Consider the following 24,084-nt stretch of genomic DNA (forward strand, 5'->3'; position numbering starts at 1 on the left):
GAGCCTTCCACGACTCCTGCCCCATGCAAATGGGCAGAAGTCTTAGCCTATGTGAACCTCTCTTTAATTTCAGCAAACAAAACCATCCTACGACTCCTAATGGCACGTTTGGAACCACAGGCTGCCCTCTAATTCATCTGGAAAAACAGAGCAAACAAAAAGCACCCTTGAGATCCTTCTGTTTAACAAGTGAAGCACTGCTTGGGTGCAAGTCTGGCTACAGAAACACCCACAGCGGTGATTAGCCCAGGTGTCACTCTTTGGCTAATCCCAGAAGAGCTCGATTTGCCAAATCCAGGCAGCAGTCATGTTGGTGACGAGCCCACTAGTTACTCTGTTGGTTTTACTGCTCTGGTCTGGCAGCCTCAGAGTGGCGGGCGTCACAATGACTTTATTCCTCGCCTCGAATTTGGCAGTTTAAGGCCCTGCTGAGAAGGATCCTCAGGTTTTCTGGAACAAGAGAGCTCGAGTTCAGACTATCACTCACCCTTGTTCACAATTTTGAAACTTTTTCATTTCTAGCGGCCCTAGCAAAAAACATTCTACCAAAAGAAAAAGGCATATCAAATATGTCCTCTTGCCACACTGCCGCCCCCCACCACCTGTTCACTGCTTAATCCATGGTTAAGAATCTCTTCCCTTGCACAATGGATCTGATTTGTCTCAATATTTGCATGCCCTATGCCAAGGAATATAACTATCTGTTTGATTATATGGTCTCAGGTGTAAGTACTTACCTACGACTGAACTAGGTATTTTGAGGGAACCCCAAGACCGCGATTGGCAGGTGTTGACGGACCACACATGGCCCTACTGAACAAAAAATACGTCACTTACCTCAGTGTCAGGCACACAGCTGGGGCTCAATAAACATGTGAATTAATGTGAAAGATCAAAAATAAGATCTGGTGGTCCCGTACGAGAATATGAGAATATGCTGCATTAATCCAGAAGACATTTAACCCATCTCTCTACTTGTGAGACTAGCACTATAGATTATGTTAGTTTCTCTTTGGGAACAAGGCAAATAGCTCAACCACCAAATATTATTAAACTCCATTTAATTTAAACTGTTTCTATTCAAACTTCCAGTATGTACCATATGATAAAACCTTGGAATCTGATGAACTTAGATTTTTTTTTAATGTGTTCCATGACTTGCTTCCCTAATTTTCCTTAATAAAAAGGACAATTCTGCGATTCCAGTTTTCATTTGCATTTTCATTGTGATTGGAATTGAACAGGGTATGAACAAACTAAATGTCCAGTGCTCCTAGTATGTGCCAACAAGAAAAGGAAATTAGCAAAATGCTGCTGGCAATAAGAACACAAGGAAAATCTGGCTGTGAAGGAAAAGGATTTTATTGGGCAGCTTAAATTTTTATCTAATAGAAGCACATCAACGTTTGAACAACTTTTAACATGAGGAAAAACTCCACTTAATCTAAGCTGACACACATTACCAGTAAAAGCAAAAAAAAAAAAAAAAAAAAGTCAAGTTTCTTCTTTGAGTTGGTGACAACATCTTCTTAGGCTGTCACAGTCTGATACTTAAATCATGGAAAAATTCCCAAATAGAAACTTACAGGCTGGCAGGAAAGTCAGCTGGCCCATAATTCTGCATCTGTGAGTTTAGAGTTTAAGATGACTGTATGTGCTTCCAGAAAAATATATACTCTAACGTAGCTTTTTAACTTAAATTGTTAACTATATTTGTGCTTCAGACAATGTAAATTCTATCTACACTAACAATCTAAGTGGCTACAGATTGGAAAGGTACCGATGGATGGCAGGAGCAGAAAGAGGAACTGCCTTCCGCCCACCTAATGGGTGAGAGCCCAAGGGCAGACTGTGCCCAAAGGCTGAGGGAAACGTCATCCGAATCAAGATGGAGAGAAAGAAGCTGATGACCTCAGAGAGAACAGGATAAGAAGGGCCGAGACCCAAGCAACAACAAACCAAAGAACATTTATTATGTGCAAGAGGCAGATTGTGACAGGGAGAGCAGGGCATATTTTACTATGAACTATATCAAACATACAGAAAAATCCAAAAAATAAAACTCATGTGTCTATCAACTAAATTGATCCAGTATTAACCCAGAGCCATATCTTCTTCAGTATCTTTAAGTAATAAAAAGTTATATGTACACTAGACAGCCCCTATGTATCCCTTCCCATATTCCCACGCACTTGGTATATGAATCTTTTATGCAAGACTTATTTGGGGGGAAGAACTTCGAGGGGAAAAAAATAAAACTACCCAACCTAGACAGAAGAGTGGTAAGCAAACAAAATTAAGGCATAAAATGTCATTAAAGAAAAAGTTTCCAAGAAACAAAGACACAAGACGCGGTACTTTCTCTCCTAAGTCTAGCCTTCGCTACTTCCTTTCTCGTTAAGTGTTGATCTCCAAGAGAGAGTGTTTCTGCAAGAGAAAAATCAACTATCGTTATGCCTTATATAAAAACTCAATCACCATGGTTCTTAATTTCTAAAGTAAAAGCAAACCAAATATTCACTTTTAACTGAAATTAAGTCAAATCTGCCGGTTGAAAAAAATTCACCGCCACAGTAACAGTGCTTTATGTCCAGTACAGCTGTCTGTTCTCCCCTTCACAGATATAAAATACAGCTGTTTGCTCTCCTCCAAATATAAAAAATATTTTTATTAACTTGTATGCTGAAATACTTACCGCTTTTGAATAATAGATTACAGAGAGTTTTATGTTCTCATCATCACATCACGCCTAGTTTAGCAATTTTACAATAAAATTACTAACAAATTAAAACAAGTTTCTCCAGAGATGATGAAAACACTGAAACTTTAAGCACATTTTATCTTTCTCTAAGAAGAATAATTTAAACAATTATCCAACTATATTTTCACCACAATGAAGGAAGTATGCTTAAGGAACCATGTGTGTAATTTTTTCTAGTAACATAACCCCTTAGTTTCTTGCCCTCCAGAACTGATCTAATCTAAAATGATATTGTTGCACAGCTACAGGTAAGCAGCAAACGGCGGTATGGAGAATTCAGCTTGCATCGTGAGACCTACTTTCCAGTCTGTGTGTGTGGTTTTTGGGTAGCCATTTAACCTCCCTGAGCCTTCACCTCCTCATCTATAAAATGAGCCCTACCTTCTTTTAATCTTCTGGGCACTGTGAAGATTAAATATGTGACTATTAAATAATGCACTACTCAAATATAAGGTATTACACTGTATTCAAAGGTAGACAAACTATGTATTTATTCCTGCAGCAGGGGTAAAGCCAGTTCAACCACTACGCTTTAAATCAAGTGGTTTTTTTTTTTTTTAAGGTAATGTCTTCAATCTATTTAGAAACAATGGAAAATACAGGTTTCACCTGCAGTTGTGTACCCAAACACACTCAATATTCTTATGCGGAAAAAAGCTTATTGCACACATATAAAGATTAAAGCACATACAGTTAATCAACTTGATTAGAAATATGATGATTTGGCACTAGGACTAAATTCCAGAAGCTCATGTCATTGCATGCTCCTCAATCTATGAAATTTAAATTATCATTAAACTTAAGATTTTAAACTCAAGTATGGTACACAAAACAGCAGTCAGTATTAAAACTTAATGTATTAGAAAGGACTGAAAGTTGTAACTGCAAGTCAGCATTTATTAAAAATAACCCAAAACTTGAAGTAAAATAAATCATCTCAAAATAAATCATGAGAATCAAAACTCTTGATCTTGCATGAATGATATTTAGCTTAGAACTTAGCCATACTTTCTTAGAAACAGAAACAAAACAACTGTCCATTATCACGTGGAGAATAGGTTTGACCCCAGTAGGTACCTCCTTGAGAGTTGCTACACCCACAGAGCCCCCGAGAGCAGGAGGACCTCGGGAGCTACTTGCAAATGGTCAGATATAAACTGCATGTTAGCCAGCAAGAGTGCACATACTGAGTAAGTCAAAGATCCTTTGCTTTTAGCTAGAATTCTATCAATTCAAAGTGGCGAGAAGGACAATTTCATTTTGATCAGAAGTTCTAATTGGCTACTGATCACAAAACAATTTCCGAGGGCCACCTTAGAACAAAGGATCCCAAGGCAATATAAAAAAGCAGGGGAACCACTATTCAAAATCCACCAATGTAGTCTTTAAGCACTAGAGTCACCGCAGCCAGAACAGGAAGACTATGTTTTGTTCTGAAATGAACTATACTATCAGTGCAGCCCATTTTCTGTTCTTGGCCTCTTAGAACCGCTTCACAAAAAGGGCTACGTGTTTTTATAGAAGTGCGTACAAGGGAGAGTTAATTTCACTCTAGACACAAAGAATTTCAGGCTAAGCTTGACCTCATGACAATTTTTACAAGTCCCTGCAAATATCATCAAGAGCTGTCTCTATGTCAAACACAGTAAGGAAAGGACGCTGCAACCCGGACAGCCCTGGACTCAGTCCCACTAGCAGTGTCAAAGGGAGCTTACCAAACAAAACCTAGGAAGACAGCAGAAACACTATAGCCAGACCTCAGATCATCAGACTGCAGAATAAAGTACAGCCTCAAAACGGGTGTCACCCCATTAGCTCTGCCATGACAACATGACTGGAGATGTCCTGCTGCGGGTTACACAAGTGCAAAATCATCAAATTTAACTTACTTAACTTTTAAACAATTTTTTCATTTCAATAAATTTGTTTTGATTGGTTGGATTGTTTAAGAGGAAGAGAAGAATCTGTTCATGTTTTTCAACCTGAGGGTGAGAAGAAATGGTGTTACTTCATTCCTAAAAATGTTGGGAGGATAATTTCACTTAAAGGAAATTTTACCCACTTGTTTCTGTAGCTCTGTGCAGCAGCAATTCATCCTGTTCACCTTTTCTAAAAGCAAATGCAAAAAGCCATTAGACGACTAGCACTATAAGTAACAGGAAAAACAAAACAAAACAAAACCTGCAGTCTGAACATACACAGATCTGCCCCTCAGGGCAGATCCTTTCCAACTACAAAGGACCTGAGCAATTAATTTTTCATTTGGGCTTTATGTTATCTCCTCCTGTCCTGGGTTTTACCAAATGAGTGCCCTTACCTCCGAGGTTTCAGGTCTTTTGCCTATCATACACAGGGTATCTCTTTTTGGTTGAGGGCAGGCCTGCCAAAGCATCATCTTATGAAATAACTAGTAAGATCCATTCTCAAATATGTTGCGTTCTTCTCACTTTGATCAGGATCAAAAGGAAGTTGGAAGCTACTCTGAATGCTTGACATTTCTAAAGCTCTCAGCATCAATTCTATCAACAGTGTCGCTGAGCCTGATCTAAGGAAAATCTGGACTGGGAGGCCTGCTTCCTTCCAGGTGGCTCCTCTGAGGTGGCAACGTGAGTCAGCACCCTGCTGCCGGATTTGTAGAGGAGGATGACAGAGGGAACGTGGCCACAGAGAATAAGGAAAGATCAGGTCAACTAAATTGATTACGTCTGTTCTTGGTTACACTTACATCTGCTATTAATTAGACTTGAAAAAAATACCTTTATTTAAAGCACTTTGCTTTTTAGATGTGATCTTTTTCGCCAGACCATACATCACCAGCTTATCAGCCAAATTGATAGTACCATTCTCAGAACACTTCTCAACTGACACTGTGTGGACATTCTTGACAAATCCTTTCACAGAAAGCATTACATTCTGATGCAACATGAAATTTTTCAGTAGCTCTATTATTAACTGAGAACAGCTTCCATTCAATTCCACTGGTCCTGGAAAAAAATTGATTACTAGAGTTAATCTTCAAGTTCCTGAAAGATGATATTTAAATAAATTATCTAAGGATAATAAGCAAAAGGCTCACTGATTTTAGCTAGGTTTAGGTATGCTTTGATGTACTACTGCTGTTGCATTCAAAAAAATCAAACTTAATAAATATTCCTCGATCCCTACTATGTCAAGCATTAATTTAGGTCTAGAAGCCACAAAACAGACAAATGTCTGCCTTTGTGGACTTACATTCTAATGGTAGAAGCAAACAATAATAAATATAATTTTCCAACTCTCCGAGTCAAAACCAAAGCAGACTGTGAGGAAATCAGTGCGTTATTATCTACTGGGACCTCTGGGTAAAGAAATCAGGAGTAAGAATAAAATGCTACTTTAGCATTTTAGTTCCTTTTATTCCAATTCCAACTGAAGGGCTGAATAAATACGCAGATACGGTATGAATAGGAAGGTAGCCCAAAATGGTGCCATTTGAATGTCTCTCGCCTCTGTGACAAAGCAGAAAGACCCCCACGCAAGAGGTTAGATGACTGACCCCAGTTCACCCTGGCCCTGCCACTTAACTAGCTTTGCAACCTGAGGCAAACCAGAATCTCTGAGTCTTGACTCTCTGAAACTAATCTGTAAAACAAAGGTGGAACATATGAACATAATTTTTGTGAGAATGAAAGAACAATAAAAGGTATGAGACTTTTTTGTAATCTCTGCTTGATATTTAGAAATCTGGGCCGTTGCTTAAAATACCCTTTTTTTAAAATTTTTAATTTTATTTTTGGCTGCGTTGGGTCTTCATTGCTGCGTGCGGGCTTTCTCTAGTTGCGGTGAGCTGGGGCTACTCTTCGTTGCGGTGCGCAGGCTTCTCACTGCGGTGGCTTCTCTTGTTGTGGAGCAGGGGCTCAAGGCGCGTGGGCTTCAGTAGTTGTGGCACGTGGGTTCAGTAGTTGTGGCTCGCGGGCTCTAGAGCGCAGGCTCCGTAGTTGTGGCGCACAGGCTTAGCTGCTCCGCGGCATGTGGGATCTTCCCGGACCAGGACTCGAACCCGTGTCCCCTGCATTGGCAAGCGGATTCTTAACCACCGCGCCACCAGGGAAGTCCTAAAATACCCATTTGTTTCAGACTTAGTGCTATAAAAGAAAGAAAAAAATCCCACAGACACCCAAATTGGAAAGTGACTTAATTGTCTACCTTCAAGGGAACATTTAATAATTTGGAAAGGAAGCTCCAGGTGGCTGGCAGCGATTGGCTGCACTCTGCAAAGAGGCAGAGTTTCAATGTTTCCATAGTCTGCATAGAGCACTTTCACATCAGCAGCTGCTGTCCCCAGAACAACGGCACGGTACCAGAAATCATCACCTGAAAATACAAAGGAATCTCAGGTGAGAAGTTACGTTCAATGATGCCCTCCTCCTTTAAGATGGTTATTCACAGTTACATTTACATCACTTAGAAATTCACACCAAGACTTCTGACTTCACACCAAGGAGTCTAGATTAAATACGAGCATCACCATCTACTCCTTGCAGATTCTACTCAAAAGACAGTTACAGGACTAAATAGAAAAAGGCCTAAAACCACAAGGATAGAGAACAAGAGGGAAGACAATGTAATAGTGGAAGGTGGAAAGCAAATACATCAGTGGAAATGATTTAGCAGAGCTCAACTAAAGCTGGGTGTAAAGAAGCCAAGAAGCATCTCAGTTTGCATCTCAAATCCCCAAGCAATCAAGGCTCAAGAATTGATGCTACTCATTCAAAAGTTGGAGCAAAGACGGAGATGAAACGGGGATTGGATAACGGAAGCAGAGTTGCTTTCCCAAGACATGTGAATAAACTTTAGTTTATAAACACATTTACACGTAATATCTATTTTTAAAGTTGCTAAAGAGAAAAGATCAGTTTTATGTTTATGTGTTTTAATAACGCTTAGAAAATTCCCCCTTTTCAGGTAACTGCTCCTACCCATGGGCAGAAGACTAGTTTCCTCTCCAGAGAGGACGAACCAGAGAGACTATGGACTGGGGAACGTGAGGCAGAGCAGAGGGGGGAGTTTACAAGAACCCTGTCAGGCAAGCTACGCACTCCAGGCAGGAGACGACCACCTCAAGCAAAAGCACTTCAAGACACAGGCATCAGGAGTTCCCAGTGAAACGGCAGAGCCAGGTCACCCTACAGGCAAGCCCACTAAGCAGACGAGCTCTGCCTGCGCACAAAGGAACTTCCAATTAGCTTCTTAGTGCTTCACCTTACATAAACGAACAGCGAAGGATGACCAGATAGTAGAAGAAAGTCTCTGACATGAAAGAGAAGACCAAAACAAACACGAACTCAAGGAAACAGAGACCCAAAGACGGAGAAGACCATGAAAATTAAAAGAGTGATATTAACAGCCTCGGAGAAAGGACCTTCCATCCTTGAAGCAAGTACAAGACAGTTATTAAAAACCACACACTTGAGAAACAAAAAAAGCTACTGAAACCAAAAATGTGATATTAAAAATGAAATACGAAAGGCTGGAAGAGAAAACTGAGGAAATCTCTTAAAAAAAAAAAAAAACAGCAAAGGAAATTCAGCAGAAGAGTTTAAGTCCAACATGAGAATACTTGGAGTTCATAAAGGAGCAGGAAATAAAAGAAAGGAATAAAAAAATTCAGGAAAAATTTTCAAAACTGAAGCTCATGAATTTCTAAAGGGCCCACCCACTGGGAGCTCAGTACAATGGTGAAAACAAAACCAGTGCTGAGTCACATCATAAAATTCAAAACTTGGGGTGAAGAGATTACCAAAAGTTCCAGAAAGGAGGAAAAAAATACGTACAAAGTTTGGAGAACCTGAATGACATCTACCTCTCCACCAGCAACACCCACAATGCCTTCAAAATTTTAAGAGAAAGATGATTTCCAACCTAGAATTCTATCTATAGGTAAGCTATCAAGTAACTATTAGGGTAGAATAAAGACTTTTTCAAACATGAAAGATAACAATATTTATCTTACAGGTACCTTTTCTCAGCTTCTAGAGGATGAGCTAGATATACCAAAATATTAAGAGTAAATCAAAAGTAAAGGACCCAGAAAACAAGTTGAGACGAGGGAGGGAGAAATCTAGCCAACAAGGTGTGGTGGGAGAGAAATCCAAGAAACATAGGGGGTTCGTGCTGAAACAATCTCCAGCATGATGGTGAAAGGAAAATTTCAGGATGACAGCTCAGGTCTGGAGGACAAGCAGTCTGGATAAAAGTGGGTCAGAAGGCTGGAGCTGCCTACAATATGATAAAAGTGGATAAAGTACAGGCAGTATTCATGGAGAGAATTTATACCAATGCAGAGAACTGGAGATCATTAGTGAAAGTATATAGAACACGAGTAACAAAAAAGGCTGCAAAAGAAAAATGTAATTATAGTAACTACATGGGTAGGCTGTGAATACTGTTTATGCAAACCTAATAATGTAATACAGAATACTTATCTAAACAAAAATTATGACACATTCCTACTGGGAAGAAAGAGAGGGAAATTGTAGATCTAGTTGTCATACAAAAGAAGAAGGAAACTAAATACATTTTTAAACTGTAAATCTAAATTTTAAAGTGAACACTGTTTGGGGAATAGAAAAGAATCTTACCTGTGTATCTGGCACAGCACGCATCTCCAATTTTTGGTCTATAGGCCGATCGACTTTTCTGAGCACTGCAATATTCTAACAATTCGGCTGTCAATACACACAGTTTTTCCTGATCTTCTAAAATATATATAGAAAATGTTTTGTGAAGAAATTTTCAATGCTACTATTTATAGAAGTATTTATATAAAAAGGAAAGTCAAATCTAATCACTCAAAAAAGACCCCATATATATTAAAATATACATTTATATTTTTAAAATAGATAAAGCCAAAAAAAGATAAAACCACTACTGGTTACCTTGTGGGGAAGGGATGCAAGACTGGGAGGGGGCAAGAAGGAAGCCACTGGGGGGCTAATTTCTTGATCAGGGTGGCTATTCTAGTGTGTTCCTTCTATAAAAACTTGTTCTATTAAGTTGCAGTTTTACGACTGTTCAGTATACTTTTCAGTTAAGTGTGTTACAGTTAATTAAATGAAGCAAAGTACTTCCAATTCATCATACCATATGTTATGGTCAGGATGCAATAATCCTAAGACCCTGCTTTCCACTATACAGTTTAAATTTGATTATTCCTAATACTGGAGAATAAATTTAAGAGCAGTTATTGTTATCACAATTCTTGGTTTCACCATTTGAAAAAAAAATTTTTTCATTTTTTTCAGTTTTCAAATACCTGCAAATTATTTTGAATAGCAAACTTGCACTAACTCAGCCTCTGATACTGCAAGAATAAACTTAAATACACTGGGGCTTCCTTGGTGGCGCAGTGGTTAAGAATCTGCCTGCCAATGCAGGGGACATGGGTTCGAGCCCTGGTCCGGGAAGATCCCACATGCCACGGAGCAACAAAGCCCATGCACCACAACTACTGAGCCTGCGCTCTAGAGCCCGCGAACCACAACTACTGAAGCCCGCGGGTCTAGAGCCTGTGCTCCGCAACAAGAGAAGCCACCGCAATGAGAAGCCCACGCACCGGAACGAAGAGTAGCCCCCGCTCACCGCAACTAGAGAAAGCCCGCGCGCAGCAACGAAGACCCAACGCAGCCAAAAATAAGTAAATAAAATAAATGAATTAAAAAAAAAAAACTAAAATACACTGAAGAGATGCCTTAATTGTAATCTTTCACAAAATAAAAAAGGAAAAGGAAAGTCAACATTTATATGCTACTTTTCTTCATGATTAGGGCCCGTGTAAAACATTTCTCTAAGTTTCTAAGATACAGTAACACTGTGATTATAGGCTGATTAGGAAGTACTCTTCCAACGTATCTAAAACTGTTTTGGTTCAAATTCTCTTAATGCTTGTAGAAGGTTAGCGTAGTAAGTACAATTCAATACAGACAGTACCTATTTTAAAACAAGAAATTATACAGTAATTAAGGACGTTGCTTTGTTATAAAAAGCTGTAGATGATCAAGACCAGGTGGAGTAGATGCTGAATGCAGGGCATGTTCACGTTCGTGTTTTTATAATTAAATTTTCCTGAAGTGTTATTATGATCAACTAAAACACTGAGTGAAACAGAAATCATCACCTTCTTCTCCCCATCACTTCCTAAGGAATTCAGGTAAGTTCATTCTACAGTTTAAAAGACCAGCATAAACATGTCTCAAACTTTGTTTGGTTTCTTACCTGGCATTTCATTTGGTAGAGCATAAAACAAGTTTGGGTTTACGATTTCTAATATGTTTGCCTGTACAGCTTTATTAACTGGCAATTCTATTGTCCTCCACTGCTCAGCTGAAGAGGTGGCTGAAAACATACGAAATACAGGTCTCTCATGAAAAAGATAAAATTTAGTATTCTACTGAATACCAACATTCCCAAATTCCCAAAACGAAAATCTGTATTTTCATAAAACAATCTGTTTAATTCGAGGGATTTTGTTGTGCATTACAAAGAAGCTCAATCTATAATAAGAATCCTTAAACTATTACGCTCCTATAGTATATTTCAGTAGTATATTTCCATTTCTGTAGTATATTTAATTCTTAAAATTTACTCAAACTTTAAAGGATACATAGCTGTATGATACACGTCTGCCTGACAAATAATTACATTAAAAATGAGTACAGTGTTTAATAAAAAAACCATGTTTCCATAAATATTAAACTAACTTTACCTATTACTAATCTATTTCCACAAAGCATATTTCTACAGGAAAATCATGTCACTTGGAATAGAAAAATTTTCATAGCCTATAAAAGCAAAGGATAACATAAGTTTAAATAGCAGTTTAAAAATGTTACCTTGAAGCCATGGGGCATCACTCTGAAGACCATGTTTATTAACAGGACTGTTTTTCACTAAGTCTTTACATGGTGAACTAGCTTTTAAAACCAGATGTTCCTCAATCAGAACATCAGTAATTATCCTGGGATAAGAAGTGGAAAGATCGGTGAGTTCAATTCCCACTCCATTTTCAGTGATTTCAACCACTCGGGCTTGGAGTTTTATCCCTGTGACACACGTCTGAAATCTTGCTATGGCTTCTCTGGTCCAGTGTTTGTTTCTAGGCTGTATATCTAACAAATAAAACAGCATTAAGAAGAATTCTGCCCTTAATATGTTTTCTTTGTATTTAATTTTTGATAGTTTGATTAATATGTGTCTTGGCGTGTTTCTCCTTGGATCTATCCTGTATGGGACTTTCTGTGCTTCCTGGACTTGATTAACTATTTCCTTTCCCATATTAGGGAAGTCTTCAACCATAATTCAAAAAGAGTCATGTACCAAAATGTTCATTGCAGCTCTATTTACAATAGCCAGGACATGGAAGCAACCTAAGTGTCCATCAACAGATGAATGGATAAAGAAGATGTGGCACATATATACAATGGAATATTACTCAGCCATAAAAAGAAACGAAACTGAGTTATTTGTAGTGAGGTGGATGGACCTAGAGTCTGTCATACAGAGTGAAGTAAGTCAGAAAGAGAAAAACAAATACCATATGCTAACACATATATATGGAATCTAAGAAAAAAAAAAAAAAGGTCAAGAAGAACCTAAGGGTAAGACGGGAATAAAGACACAGACCTACTAGAGAATGGACTTGAGGATATGGGGAAGGGGAAGGGTAAGCTGGGACAAAGTGAGAGAGTGGCATGGACATATATACACTACCAAACGTAAAATAGCTAGCTAGTGGGAAGCAGCCGCATAGCACAGGGAGATCAGCTCGGTGGTTTGTGACCACCTAGAGGGGTGGGATAGGGAGGGTGGGAGGGAGGGAGACGCAAGAGGGAAGAGACATGGGAACATATGTATATGTATAACTGATTCACTGTGTTATAAAGCAGAAACTAACACACCATTGTAAAGCAATTACACTCCAATAAAGATGTTAAAAAAAAAAAGAAGAATTCTGTGCCCCAAAGCTGCATTTTTTGCCTCAATAATATCCAGGACTGGACCCTTCCCAAGTTTACCATTCAGGTCAGTGATTTTGAATATCTATTCTCAATAATCAATTATATATCTACATCCTCAGTGCCTGAGTTGCAGATAATGCCATCTACAAATATACTACTGTTTTAGGAGGCTCAGGATCCGTCTTTACTTTCCTCACTAACGTATCTTCACCTGGCATTTTTCCCAATAGGCAAAAATGGAATTATTATTTCTTTTAGAAGCCACTATGGTTACATACACAATGATGAGTTATCAACTATTCTGGTAAAAGATGTTAAACATACACTTTCACCTTTGTGGATAGTTTTCCAATGATAATTTCAAAATATCATTTTTAATTATTTAACCAAAAATTATCTTTCTGGGATAACTTTGGCTTATACCCTTATTTTCATAACAGTGGTTCTCAAATGTGAGTGTGCATCTGAATTACGTAGAGGGCTTGTGAAAACAGATTTTGGGGCCCCACCCTAGAGTTTCCAATTTAGTAGTAGGTCTTGGGTGGGGACTAAGAATCTGCATTTTTAACAAGTTCTCATGTTGATACTACTGGCTGTGGGGTGGAGGGGTCATATTTTAAGAAACACTGACATAAAACATGGTGATTAAAAACAATAATCCAAAGCATACTTAGTGTAAAATAAGTAGAAAGAAAACAGGCAAAAGGAAAAATAAAAAGCATCTAATGCTTCTAGACATGACCACTATTAACATTTTGGTATCCAACCTTTCATAATCTTTATGTGCATATGGAAATACAAACATGCACATATATACTCATAGTTCTTTTATAAATAAATTTTTATAATAATAAAAATAGTTATAATGTTAGGCACTATTCAGTGCTTTATGCCTTGTATCTCTTTTATTCTTAATGCCTTTTTGAGGAAGGTACCGTTATTTTCCAGACGAGGAAAAGGAAGCACAGAGTTTGAACAGTTTACCTAAGGTCTCACAGCTAGTAGGCAGCAGAGCTGCTTCTAATCTGTCCTCTTAATCACAATGCCATCCTGCATCTCTTTCATAACTTGCTTCCTTCACTTAAATCATGAACTAGTCTTCACATCAACACATATTTCACATTTTAATGACTGTGTAATAAGAACGAACACTTAATAGAACTTTGAGTGCCAGACCCTGATCTAAACATTCATTTAATAATCTTCACAACAAACCTATGAAATAGGTACTACCGCTACCCATTACACGGATCCTCATTTACCCAAGCCTCTACTATTGGCTATTCAGGTTGTTTTGCTATTATTAACAGCAGTGTAATGAATTTCCATGTAGGTGAACTTTGTGAAATCACATGATTATTTCTTTAGGATGAATTATTAGAAGTAAACTTGCTAAGACAAAAGGTAAGAATATTTGACGCTCTTAAGGAATCCTGCAAAATGTCTTCAAAAGAAAGCGTCGGTTTTCACTCCTATCATAAGTATAGAAAAGCAGCTGCTTCCTTACTTTGACATCAACACTGAACATTTTGGCCAGTATCTTTAAATATATGTTTCTAAATTTTATAATATGAAACAGAAAATAACTTACACAAAATATTAAAATTATAAATATATTAATACTGAGAAATTTATGTACTCTAAGTATTAGAAGACAGTTGAGAAAATTTCTTACTCTGCACCATACCTACTAGCCAGCACTGTATCCCCTGAAATGGAAGTTTTAAAAATTTGGATGGGATCATTTGGAGTTCATCTGCAGTAACTTCTTCAATGTTTCCATAATCCACAAACTGTACTTTAATGTTTCCATTTGGTAAGATTTCCTTGACTAAAGCACGATACCAATTACCATCACCTAGATTTAACACAAAATTTGTAACATGGAATATTTCCCTTCTATTAAGGTTTGAAATTTTTATCTTGAAAAAGACCATTCTTTGTCTAAAGTAGCTAATATATTTCTCTTCCCAGACAACACCTTTAGTTTTTAATTCAGAAATCCCTAGAAGGAGAATTCTCAAAATTCATTCTTAGAATATCACCAAAGTTTTTATAGCATCACACTTTTACATCTACTATAAAGATTTCATTCATAACCTAAACAATAAGCAGAATATTAAGTGAAGTAAAGGCTTAATAAACTTGATCATATTTGTCAAACTGGAAGACTTGTAATATTCTCACCGCTAATGAGATTGTTTCACTTGTTACTTGGTAAATAATAGAAAAAATAAACAGAAAAACATGCAATGAAATTTAAGGTGTTTCATCAAACATATTTTCAAAATAAACATGCACAGGGTGACCAGAAGAAACAATGAATCTGCAGTGAACAGGTTTCCCATTCTTTAGCTTTTAATATTATCAGAAATTCTGGAAAGAAAAGCATGTGACAAAATTAGGTAAGAATGTATCATTTGGAGGCTCCTTGTTACAAAGAGAGAAGAAAAAAAACACGGTATTTTAAGCATTCATTTAATTTTGATTATGAAAAATATCTGCTTAAACATCAGGAAGAAAATACACACTAAAAATGAGGTTTGAATGTCAAGAAATAAAAGATTCTAATATAGTCAATATTGTGCCAACTGCAACTTACCTACAAAAAAAGCACAACAAGGTTGCCCTATTTCTGCCTTAAAATTATTAGGCAACTTCTGCTGGCAATATTGTGCTACCAATTTGTTCAAGTCACTGAGTTTCTTTAGAGCTGAAAACACAATACACATAGTGTTTAATATTTTAAAAACATGCAGAGTAACAGATTTTCATTTAAAGTTGGAAAGTATTTTGATGATCATAAAAACCCAGGCACATCCCCAAGCAACTATAAAGTACACCAAATACCTTTCCCTTCTCCTTATTAAGAAATTGGGCAAATAAGTCATTATTTAGTTAATACTCTCAGTAAACCCCATACCAACAATTTACTGGGTACAGAGCCATGATGATGGCATTGTTGTCAGTATGCTAGAGCATGAGCTTTGCACGTGGACCAGGAAACAGTGCACAAGCCTGCACAGAAAGGAAGTTACATATAAGCCGTCCTGAAGGAGTATATGTAATTACTAAATGGTTGGCACAAATAGTGTCTGCTAAGGACTTTCAGAGAGGTGAGCTCTGTGCACTAAGGGCTTCATAGAGAAATCTGAAGTATGACTTGTTTGCTAGAAAAGGAGAGGGTATTCCAGAAAAAGAAACGGCTCTGAGGCAAAGTACCAAATTAGGCAGCCAAAAAACACTTGCTGGGAGCAGTCTGGCAGAGAAGAGGAATGGAAAGGTGAATCACTGAAGAAAAACACCAGAGATGTGCTTGGAAAGATACAGACCATGGAGAGCTTTAAAATGCCAAGTAAAGGGATCTGAACACTATATAAGTAAAAGAAAAGTATCTTTTAAATATGTGGCAAAGACCCATTCACAGAAACGGAAATTAAGTTGTATCGAGTTAGAATTGTCACCTTTCAGATTAGTCAAAATAAGAGAGTTTAAGGACACACTGCAGGAAATGGTGTGGGAGAGGGCACTTTCACACACTGACAGTGGAAATCAGCCTGGATGACCTCTTGAGGGCACTCTCTCAAGAGCACAAGCACACATATCCTTTGACTTAATAACTATTGTACAATTTTAGGAATTTGTCTCAAGGATATAGTCTCAGAATAAAATCACAGATTACAAGAATTGTTTTTAGTAATAAATGCTTGTACCCAGGAATCCTTTAGCTATCCGTACCTAGGTTAACTAAATTAGGGTAAACCCACACAGGGGAATACCATGTAACCATGAAAAGGAATGAGGACGTACAGTGATGCGGTACCCTGGAACAGAAAAGGGACATTACCAGAAATGGAAAAGACATCTAGCGAAACCCAGATAAAGTCTGGAGGTTAGTTCATAGACACTTACCAATGTGGGTCTCTTCAGTTGTAACAAATGTTAACATCTTACATAATTGTGGTACTATAGAGAAAACTAAGGGTATACAGGAACTCTCTGTACTATCTTGGCAACTTTTCTGTAAATCTAAAATTATTCCAAAATTAAAAGTATATTTTAAAAAGGACGGAGGAAACACTATGTGAACTGATATCCAAGACAGAGTGGGAGAAAAAGGCAAAGTGCAAATATTATTTATTTTACCATTTATGCCTACATAAAAAGGAGTATATATATTCATACAAGCATATGTATAGAGTACTTTTGGAAAGATATTAAGAACATTGAGAAAAGGAACTGGAAGGATATTTAGAAATCTGAGAAGAAGAACTGGGAAACTTACTTTTCACTATATTCTCTTTTGTAACTTTAAAATTTGTACCATATGCTTGTACAATCACTTATGAAAATAAGAAAGTGGCAAATATTTTAAAATAGTAGCCTATCTACCAGATGATTCTGTATGAAGGGATGACAAATCTCACAAACTGGGAGCCAGGCAGGAACTTAGTTATCTAGGGTAACATCCTTACTTGACAGAGAGAAAACCCAAAACTTAAGAGAGGTTAAAATCAATGATGCTCACCAGAATGGCTCAAGGGAAAAAGACGGAAAATACAAAGTGTTTGCGAGGATGTGGAGCAACTAGAATTCTCAAACCAACAACTGCCATGATCACTTTGGAAACTTTTTAGCATTCATTGATCAGAGCTGAAAATACACATACCCTTTAAGATTTGGCCAGTAATTTCATTCCTAGGTACATGTTCAATGGAAATGCATGTGCGCTAAATTTGTATGAGAATATTCTTACCAACATTTTATAGCTCAGGACTAGAAATACCCCAAATGTCCAACAGCAGAAAGGAACAGTAAATTGCAGACATTCATACAACGGATCACTATGCAGCAACAAAAAACGAGCTGCAGCCACATGTGAAAATGATGGTCCCAACTCACAAATGTGAAAAAAAAAAGCAACAAGGCACAGAAGAGGACATATTGTATGACTCCATTTATATAAAGTTCATAAATGGGAAAAACTAATCTATGCTATTATTAGAAGGCACGATCATATTTACTTCTGAAAGAAAGAAATGGCAGTGATTGTCAGGAGACATGAAGGAAACTTCCAGGTTACTGGTAACCAGATATTGGTTATACAAGGTTTTGACTTTGTGATAATTTGTTATGCTGCACTCGTATTTGTGCACTTACCTGTATGTGTGTTGTGCGTCAATGAGATCAACAATTAAAATTTTTCAAAAATGAATTTAGGAGACATTCTGTGAAATCTAAGCTGGTTTAAACAGAGACTATTGAAAACAGAAATAATGTCTTACAATGGAATAAAAGGCAACCAAGTAAAACCAAATCTTTCTTGAAAGTACAAATACCCACTTGGCCTTTACTGGAAAGAGAACAGTTTCACCACCCAATAACAAACTTATCTTGACCTATTATCTATGCCAGTGTACTGTAAAAAGAAATAAATGAGTCAACTTACCATCCTCTTTAAGCACATGGCAGTAAAATTCTCCAGGACTATACATCATACAGACCACAACATCTACTGTCTGATCAACAGCAAGTTCAACCCATGTCCACTCCAACAGACTGACTTCTGCTTCTACACCCGAGGGAACTGTGAAAATAAATGGACGTTTTGCAAAACAAATGGCCAGAGCGGGGAGTTGGAGGTAGGGCTGCTAGAGTCTGCTTTTGAAGAACTGAATGTCCAATGACTTTCTTAGTGACTTTGCAGGAAAGTTAATTAGTATGAGAATTAACCATTACTACCTCACTGAATTCCAAATTTCAAATTCACATTTCTGACCGATCTTCAGCTGCAGTGACCCAAACACACTCTTTAGATGAATGCTTGATTTAAAAGGACAAAAGGTACTCAACATCAATTCTTGTTTAAAGTATGAGAACCCATACACTCACAAAGCCACCTGAATTCCAGCACGGACATTATCTGGTGGACAATTTACTTACCACCGGCTCCTTTCATGTCACTGGGCTTATCTGTCACTACCCCCTTGTCCCCCACGGCAACGCCTGCATCGATGAGCACTTTGGTGACACTGACGTGGGGCATCACAGACCTATCCATAAGTTCCACCAGGGAACTGTTTTCCAGCTTGTCCACCACTATCACCGTGATCATTTTGTTCTGTACAGTTTTTCTCATCAGACAAAGAGCTTCTGAAGTCCAAATTCCTGATGATGGCTTTACTCCTAACAAAGAATTTTTTAAAAGAATGTTAAAATATTTCTTATTGCAAGCCTTTACAAATTTAGCTCCTAATTTCCACAAACTTAAGGACTCTATGACAAACACTGGAACCAGAAAGTCCCATCTGAGAAGGATTTTCTAAACACGAAAATGAAGGCAAAATTATAAAGAAAAAGTCTGTAAAAAGCTTCTATATTTCTATGTAAACAAACCATCATAAATCCATTGATTTTACAAAATGTCCAAAGAAGCAAATCTAGAAGACCGAAAGTAGATAAATGGTTGCCTAGGAAGCTAGGATTAACTATATATAAATGGGTACAAGAGATCTCAGTGAGGTGATGGAAATGTTCCAAAACTGGATTATGGTGATGGCTGTACAACTCGGTAAATTACTAAAAATCACTGAATTGTATACCTAAAACACTGATTTTTTTTTTTTTTGGCTGTGCCGCGCGGCTTGCAGGATCTTAGTTCCCCCACCAGGGATCAAACCCACGCCCTTGGCAGTGAAAGGGTGGAGTCTTAACCACTGGACTGCCAGAGAATTGCCTAGAACAGTGTTTTTTATGGTATATAAATTATATGGCAATAAGGTTGTTAAGAAAATCACAAACAAAAGTATAAAACAATCTAGAAGAAACACTGGTCGCTAATACTGACGTCTGAAACGTCTGTAGCATTTACTGAAAGGGCACTTACAAAAATCAACAACCCCAAAGTTATGCCAAGTCATTTCAGAAAATTAAGAGCCAAGTAACTTATGAAAAAACATCCGGTCTCACTGGTAATGAAGCAAATTAAAACGATTTAGTTTTTAGCTTATCAAAATTGGCCAAGATGAAATAATACAGAAATATCTATTGGGCAGGACAAAAGTACCTTCAGTTTTTTAAATAAAAGTAAAAGACATTTTTCATTTTCACTAAGACCTTTATCGAACAACATATTCACCCTTTTGTTCCACACTTCCTGTCATTTTTCAGGCAACTTCATAATTCCATCTTCCCAAAACTTTTTATCTTTTTGAGCAAAGAAGATAAAAGGTACCTTTTACAGTCTTCCAGAGAATTGAAATTTTTTCCATTAAGAGAATTTTGTAAAGACCGAAATAAATGGAAATCTGAAGGTGCAATATCTGGTGAATACAGCAGATGAATCAGAACTTCCCAGGCAAGCTGTAACAGTTTTTGCCTGGTCATCAAAGAAACGTGGTCTTGCGTTATCCTGATGGAAGATTATGCGTTTTCCATTGACTAATTCTGGACGCTTTTCGTCGAGTGCTGCTTTCAGTTGGTCTAACTGGCAGCAGTACTTATTGGAATGAATCCTTTGGTTTTCCGGAAGGAGGTCCTGATAGAGGACTCCCTTCCAATCCCACCACATACACAACATCACCTTCTTTGGATGAAGACTGGCCTTTGGTGTGGTTAGTGGTGGTTCATTTCGCTTGCCCCATGATCTCTTCCATTCCACATTATTGTACAGTATCCACTTTTCATCTCCCGTCACAATTTGTTTTAAAAACGGAACGTTTTCATTACGTTTCAGTAAAGAATCCCATGCGCTTTGTTATAAAGCAGAAACTAACACACCATTGTACAGCAATTATACTCCAATAAAGATGTTTAAAAAAAAAAGAATCGCATGCGGAAATATGGTCAAGAAGGTTTTTTTCGCTTAACTTATGTGGAACCCAAACATCAAAGCGATTCACATAACCAAGCTGGTGCAAATGATTTTCAGCGCTCAATTTGGATATTTTGAGTATGTCAGCTCTCTCCCGCGTGGTATAACGTTGGTTGTTCTCAATTATTGTTTTGATTTGACCGCTATCAACTTCAACTGGTCTACCAACCGTGGAGCATCGTCCAGAGAGAAATCTCCAGCACGAAACTTCACTAACCACTTTTGACACATTTAATCAGTCACAGCACCTTCTCCACAAATCTTTTTGTGCACTTCAGTTGCATTTTTATCTTTCTTGAAAGAATAAAGAATATGCCAAAAATGTTGCTTTTTTTCTTCCACCTTCAATATTAAAACGGCTACACAAAAATTCACCAATTTTGATAAGTCTTTTTTTAAATGCACCCTGACAGCTGTCACATACAATCTAACAAAATTGTTTCGAGTGAAGTTAAAGACAACTAAGTGCTACTAGAGCCATCTTACGGAAAAAACCGAACCTTTAGCCCACCCGATATTTGGTACACCAATGTGTCAAGGAATTGACTCCCTGCTATGTTTCTGGTAGGTGTGTAAACGAGTTCTACCTTTTCTAGGGAACAATCATAATATGTATCACAAACATGAAAAGCATACCCACTGACACCTCCATTCCACCTAAGGCGGTATTTTGCAAATATAAGTACGTTTTGCAACCTATCCCAAGGAAATGATCTTTTTCTTAAAAATTAGTTTTTTAAAAAAGATCATTAATTTTTTTTTTTTTTAATAAATTTATTTATTTATTTATTTATTTTTGGCTGTGTTGGGTCTTCGTTTCTGTGTGAGGGCTTTCTCTAGTTGCGGGGAGCGGGGGCCACTCTTCATCGCGGTGCGCGGGCCTCTCACGATCGCGGCCTCTCTTGCTGTGGAGCACAGGCTCCAGACGCGCAGGCTCAGTAGTTGTGGCTCATGGGCCTAGTTGCTCCGTGGCATGTGGGATCTTCCCAGACCAGGGCTCGAACCCGTGTCCCCTGCGTTGGCAGGCAGATTCTCAACCACTGTGCCACCAGGGAAGCCCCAAGATCATTAATTTTTAATTGAAGTATATTTGATTTACAATACTGTATTAGTTTCAGGTGTACAACGCAGTGATTCAGTATTTTTATAGATTATGCTCCACTTAAAGTTATTATAAAATATTGGTTATATTCCCTGTGCTGTACTATACATCCCTATAGCTTACTTATTTTATACATAGTAGTTTGTACCTCTTCCTAAGGAAATGATCTTGGATAGGTTGAAAAATGTAGTTAAAAGAACACTGCTAGTAGCGAAAACTTGGAAATATCCTTCTGATAACTGGATACTAGTCAAATTATGGTACATTTGAATGAAAAGTTGTAGAAGCTCATCTTTTACGCTGGAAAGAAGCTCCTGCTCCTAGTGGAACACATCACATATACAGTAATTTCTAAGCATATGATCGTTAATGTTCTTGTTTTTAAAAGCAGTTTCCCCCTAATTCATGCAATTGACAGGCTTCTGTGATATGTATTGATAATGCAGGATCTATAAATAACAAAAAAGAATACTCAATTTCATAAACACAGGTACACTCATTTTATTACAGATAGCAAAACAGTCATCTGTATTTCCTAAATGTTCCATTAAGGATTGTTTTTGTACTGAGGTAAGTTATAGCTAAACACACTCCCTGATCTACTCACTAGTTTAATTTCAATTCTAATGCTCTTAACTTTCAGTTTCAACATTTTAAGAATACGGGAACTATAAAAATTACATACCTGCCAGCACACACTTAATAGCTTGGATTGGCAATTCCAACAACTTCGGAGTTATGGGGCAAAGTCTTGTCAAACTAAGGATTTCAAAGTTTCCATAGTCTACATATCCGACCAGAACAAAATCCTCAGAAGCATAAGCCAAAACAGAGGCACGGTACCACTGGTCATCCTCTAAAAATAGGAGAGACTCAATCTGAAATGATTTTCCAATGTAGATATAAACAAAAATTTTTCCTCCTCAATTTAGATGGTCACTGGTAGATTCTATTTTCATGTAACATCAAGCTTTACTGAACTATATATGCTTATCCACCATTCCTACTTTTCCTTATCAGAAGCTTTCAACTCCTGAAATGTCACCTTTATTCATCCCTTTCTAGGTAACTCATGTTGTATGCTGTCATTATTTATTTACATGCTTAGTCCCTCTAGTAGACAGTTAACTCATTAGGACAGGGAACATGTCCTGGTCATGTGAGTGAATCCATTAGGTCTTGATCAGTTTTAGAATACCTGGCAGTATGAGTCAACCAGACTCCACTAACCAAGCCACAGATTCACCGGAGGCCTACCTGTCTCTCCCCTCTGTGAGGCCACTGGCCCTCCCTTCAGCAGAGAACTGAACCCCGTCATCACAGGGTCATCATCTGTGCAGCTACAGAGGCCGGGCCACGACAGCTATGTGCCTCCAGACACTCTTGCTGTTCCAAAGAAAACTGGCCAAGACATGACCCTGGGAGGTTCCACGTTCCCACGCTGATATAAACAAATGTCTGTATCAGTCTCCAGAACTAAAGGGCTGATAAAATAAAAACCTCCATCACCACCCGCGCCCCCTAGCATTTACAGGTCCTCCTCCTCCCTTACGCACTTTGATTCAGTTTAATTGGATATACTTAAAAACATAATTGGTACACTACTCAAACTTCAAATGCAGCCATCCAATGCAAAACGAAGATTGTTTCATTTCTTGGTACTTAATTGTAAGTAAAAAATTCAATAATACTCTCTTTTCCTTACCAGAGAACTGCGCACAGCAGATATCACCAATGGCTGGATAAAAATCAGAGCGTGGGGACACCTGACTGCAGTACTCGCTAAGTGACGCCTGAAGTTCAGCGAGCTTATCTGTGGATACAGGTCACATCTTAAACTAAAGAAATACAAGTTTACACATTATCTGCATATCTGCACACTGAGTCTCTTGATGTATGTTATATTGATAGCACAAATCAAGATTTACTTACGCCCACTTTGTAGCTGTTGACAAAAGAAGTCTTCTGGAGTGTGAATGTGGGCGACCACACCGCAAAACTCATCACCTACATTCAAAGTCAACACTTTGGGGATTAGGTCCCTTCTGTCTACAACAATTTTGTTTTCAGCTATGATTTTCCTGACATCTTCAAGATCACCTTATCAAAAAGCAGAAATATAAGCCTTTTTGGTTTCATTAATCCAATTTTCCAGTTTTTCAGGCCTAACTGTGCTCTTTCACACCTCTAGGTCTTAATGCATGCTGGTCTTTTTTCCCAGAACATACTCCCAAATCTCCCAGCAACTTGAGTATTTCCTGCTCAGTATGATGTCACTGTGAAAGGCTTTCCTCCCAATCTGGGTCAGGTGCCTTTCCCAGGGCCCCCACTGCACTCTGCGATTCTGCCACCA

The 24,084-nt window shown here is 37.9% G+C and overlaps 1 protein-coding gene across 1 annotated transcript in view; it reads right to left on the reverse strand.

Annotated features, from left to right (window-relative positions):
* Nucleotides 1–2,350: 2,350 nt before the first annotated feature.
* The window catches only part of TDRD1 (tudor domain containing 1), a 39,434-nt gene continuing 17,700 nt past the window's right edge, over nucleotides 2,351–24,084 (reverse strand). The window contains exons 11-23 of the mRNA XM_059899677.1: nucleotides 23,664–23,831; nucleotides 23,437–23,544; nucleotides 18,700–18,942; nucleotides 18,206–18,343; nucleotides 15,359–15,469; nucleotides 11,632–11,907; nucleotides 11,015–11,134; nucleotides 9,382–9,498; nucleotides 6,947–7,114; nucleotides 5,518–5,745; nucleotides 4,824–4,870; nucleotides 4,651–4,743; nucleotides 2,351–2,427 (exon numbers count right to left, since the gene is read on the reverse strand). Coding sequence (XP_059755660.1) covers nucleotides 4,651–4,743; nucleotides 4,824–4,870; nucleotides 5,518–5,745; nucleotides 6,947–7,114; nucleotides 9,382–9,498; nucleotides 11,015–11,134; nucleotides 11,632–11,907; nucleotides 15,359–15,469; nucleotides 18,206–18,343; nucleotides 18,700–18,942; nucleotides 23,437–23,544; nucleotides 23,664–23,831 — 1,817 coding nt within the window. The 3' untranslated portion in view covers nucleotides 2,351–2,427. The remainder of the gene's footprint in view (nucleotides 2,428–4,650; nucleotides 4,744–4,823; nucleotides 4,871–5,517; nucleotides 5,746–6,946; nucleotides 7,115–9,381; nucleotides 9,499–11,014; nucleotides 11,135–11,631; nucleotides 11,908–15,358; nucleotides 15,470–18,205; nucleotides 18,344–18,699; nucleotides 18,943–23,436; nucleotides 23,545–23,663; nucleotides 23,832–24,084) is intronic.

This window comes from Balaenoptera ricei, chromosome 16 (genome assembly GCF_028023285.1).
Source record: "Balaenoptera ricei isolate mBalRic1 chromosome 16, mBalRic1.hap2, whole genome shotgun sequence".
Classification (NCBI taxonomy): Eukaryota; Metazoa; Chordata; class Mammalia; order Artiodactyla; family Balaenopteridae; genus Balaenoptera; species Balaenoptera ricei.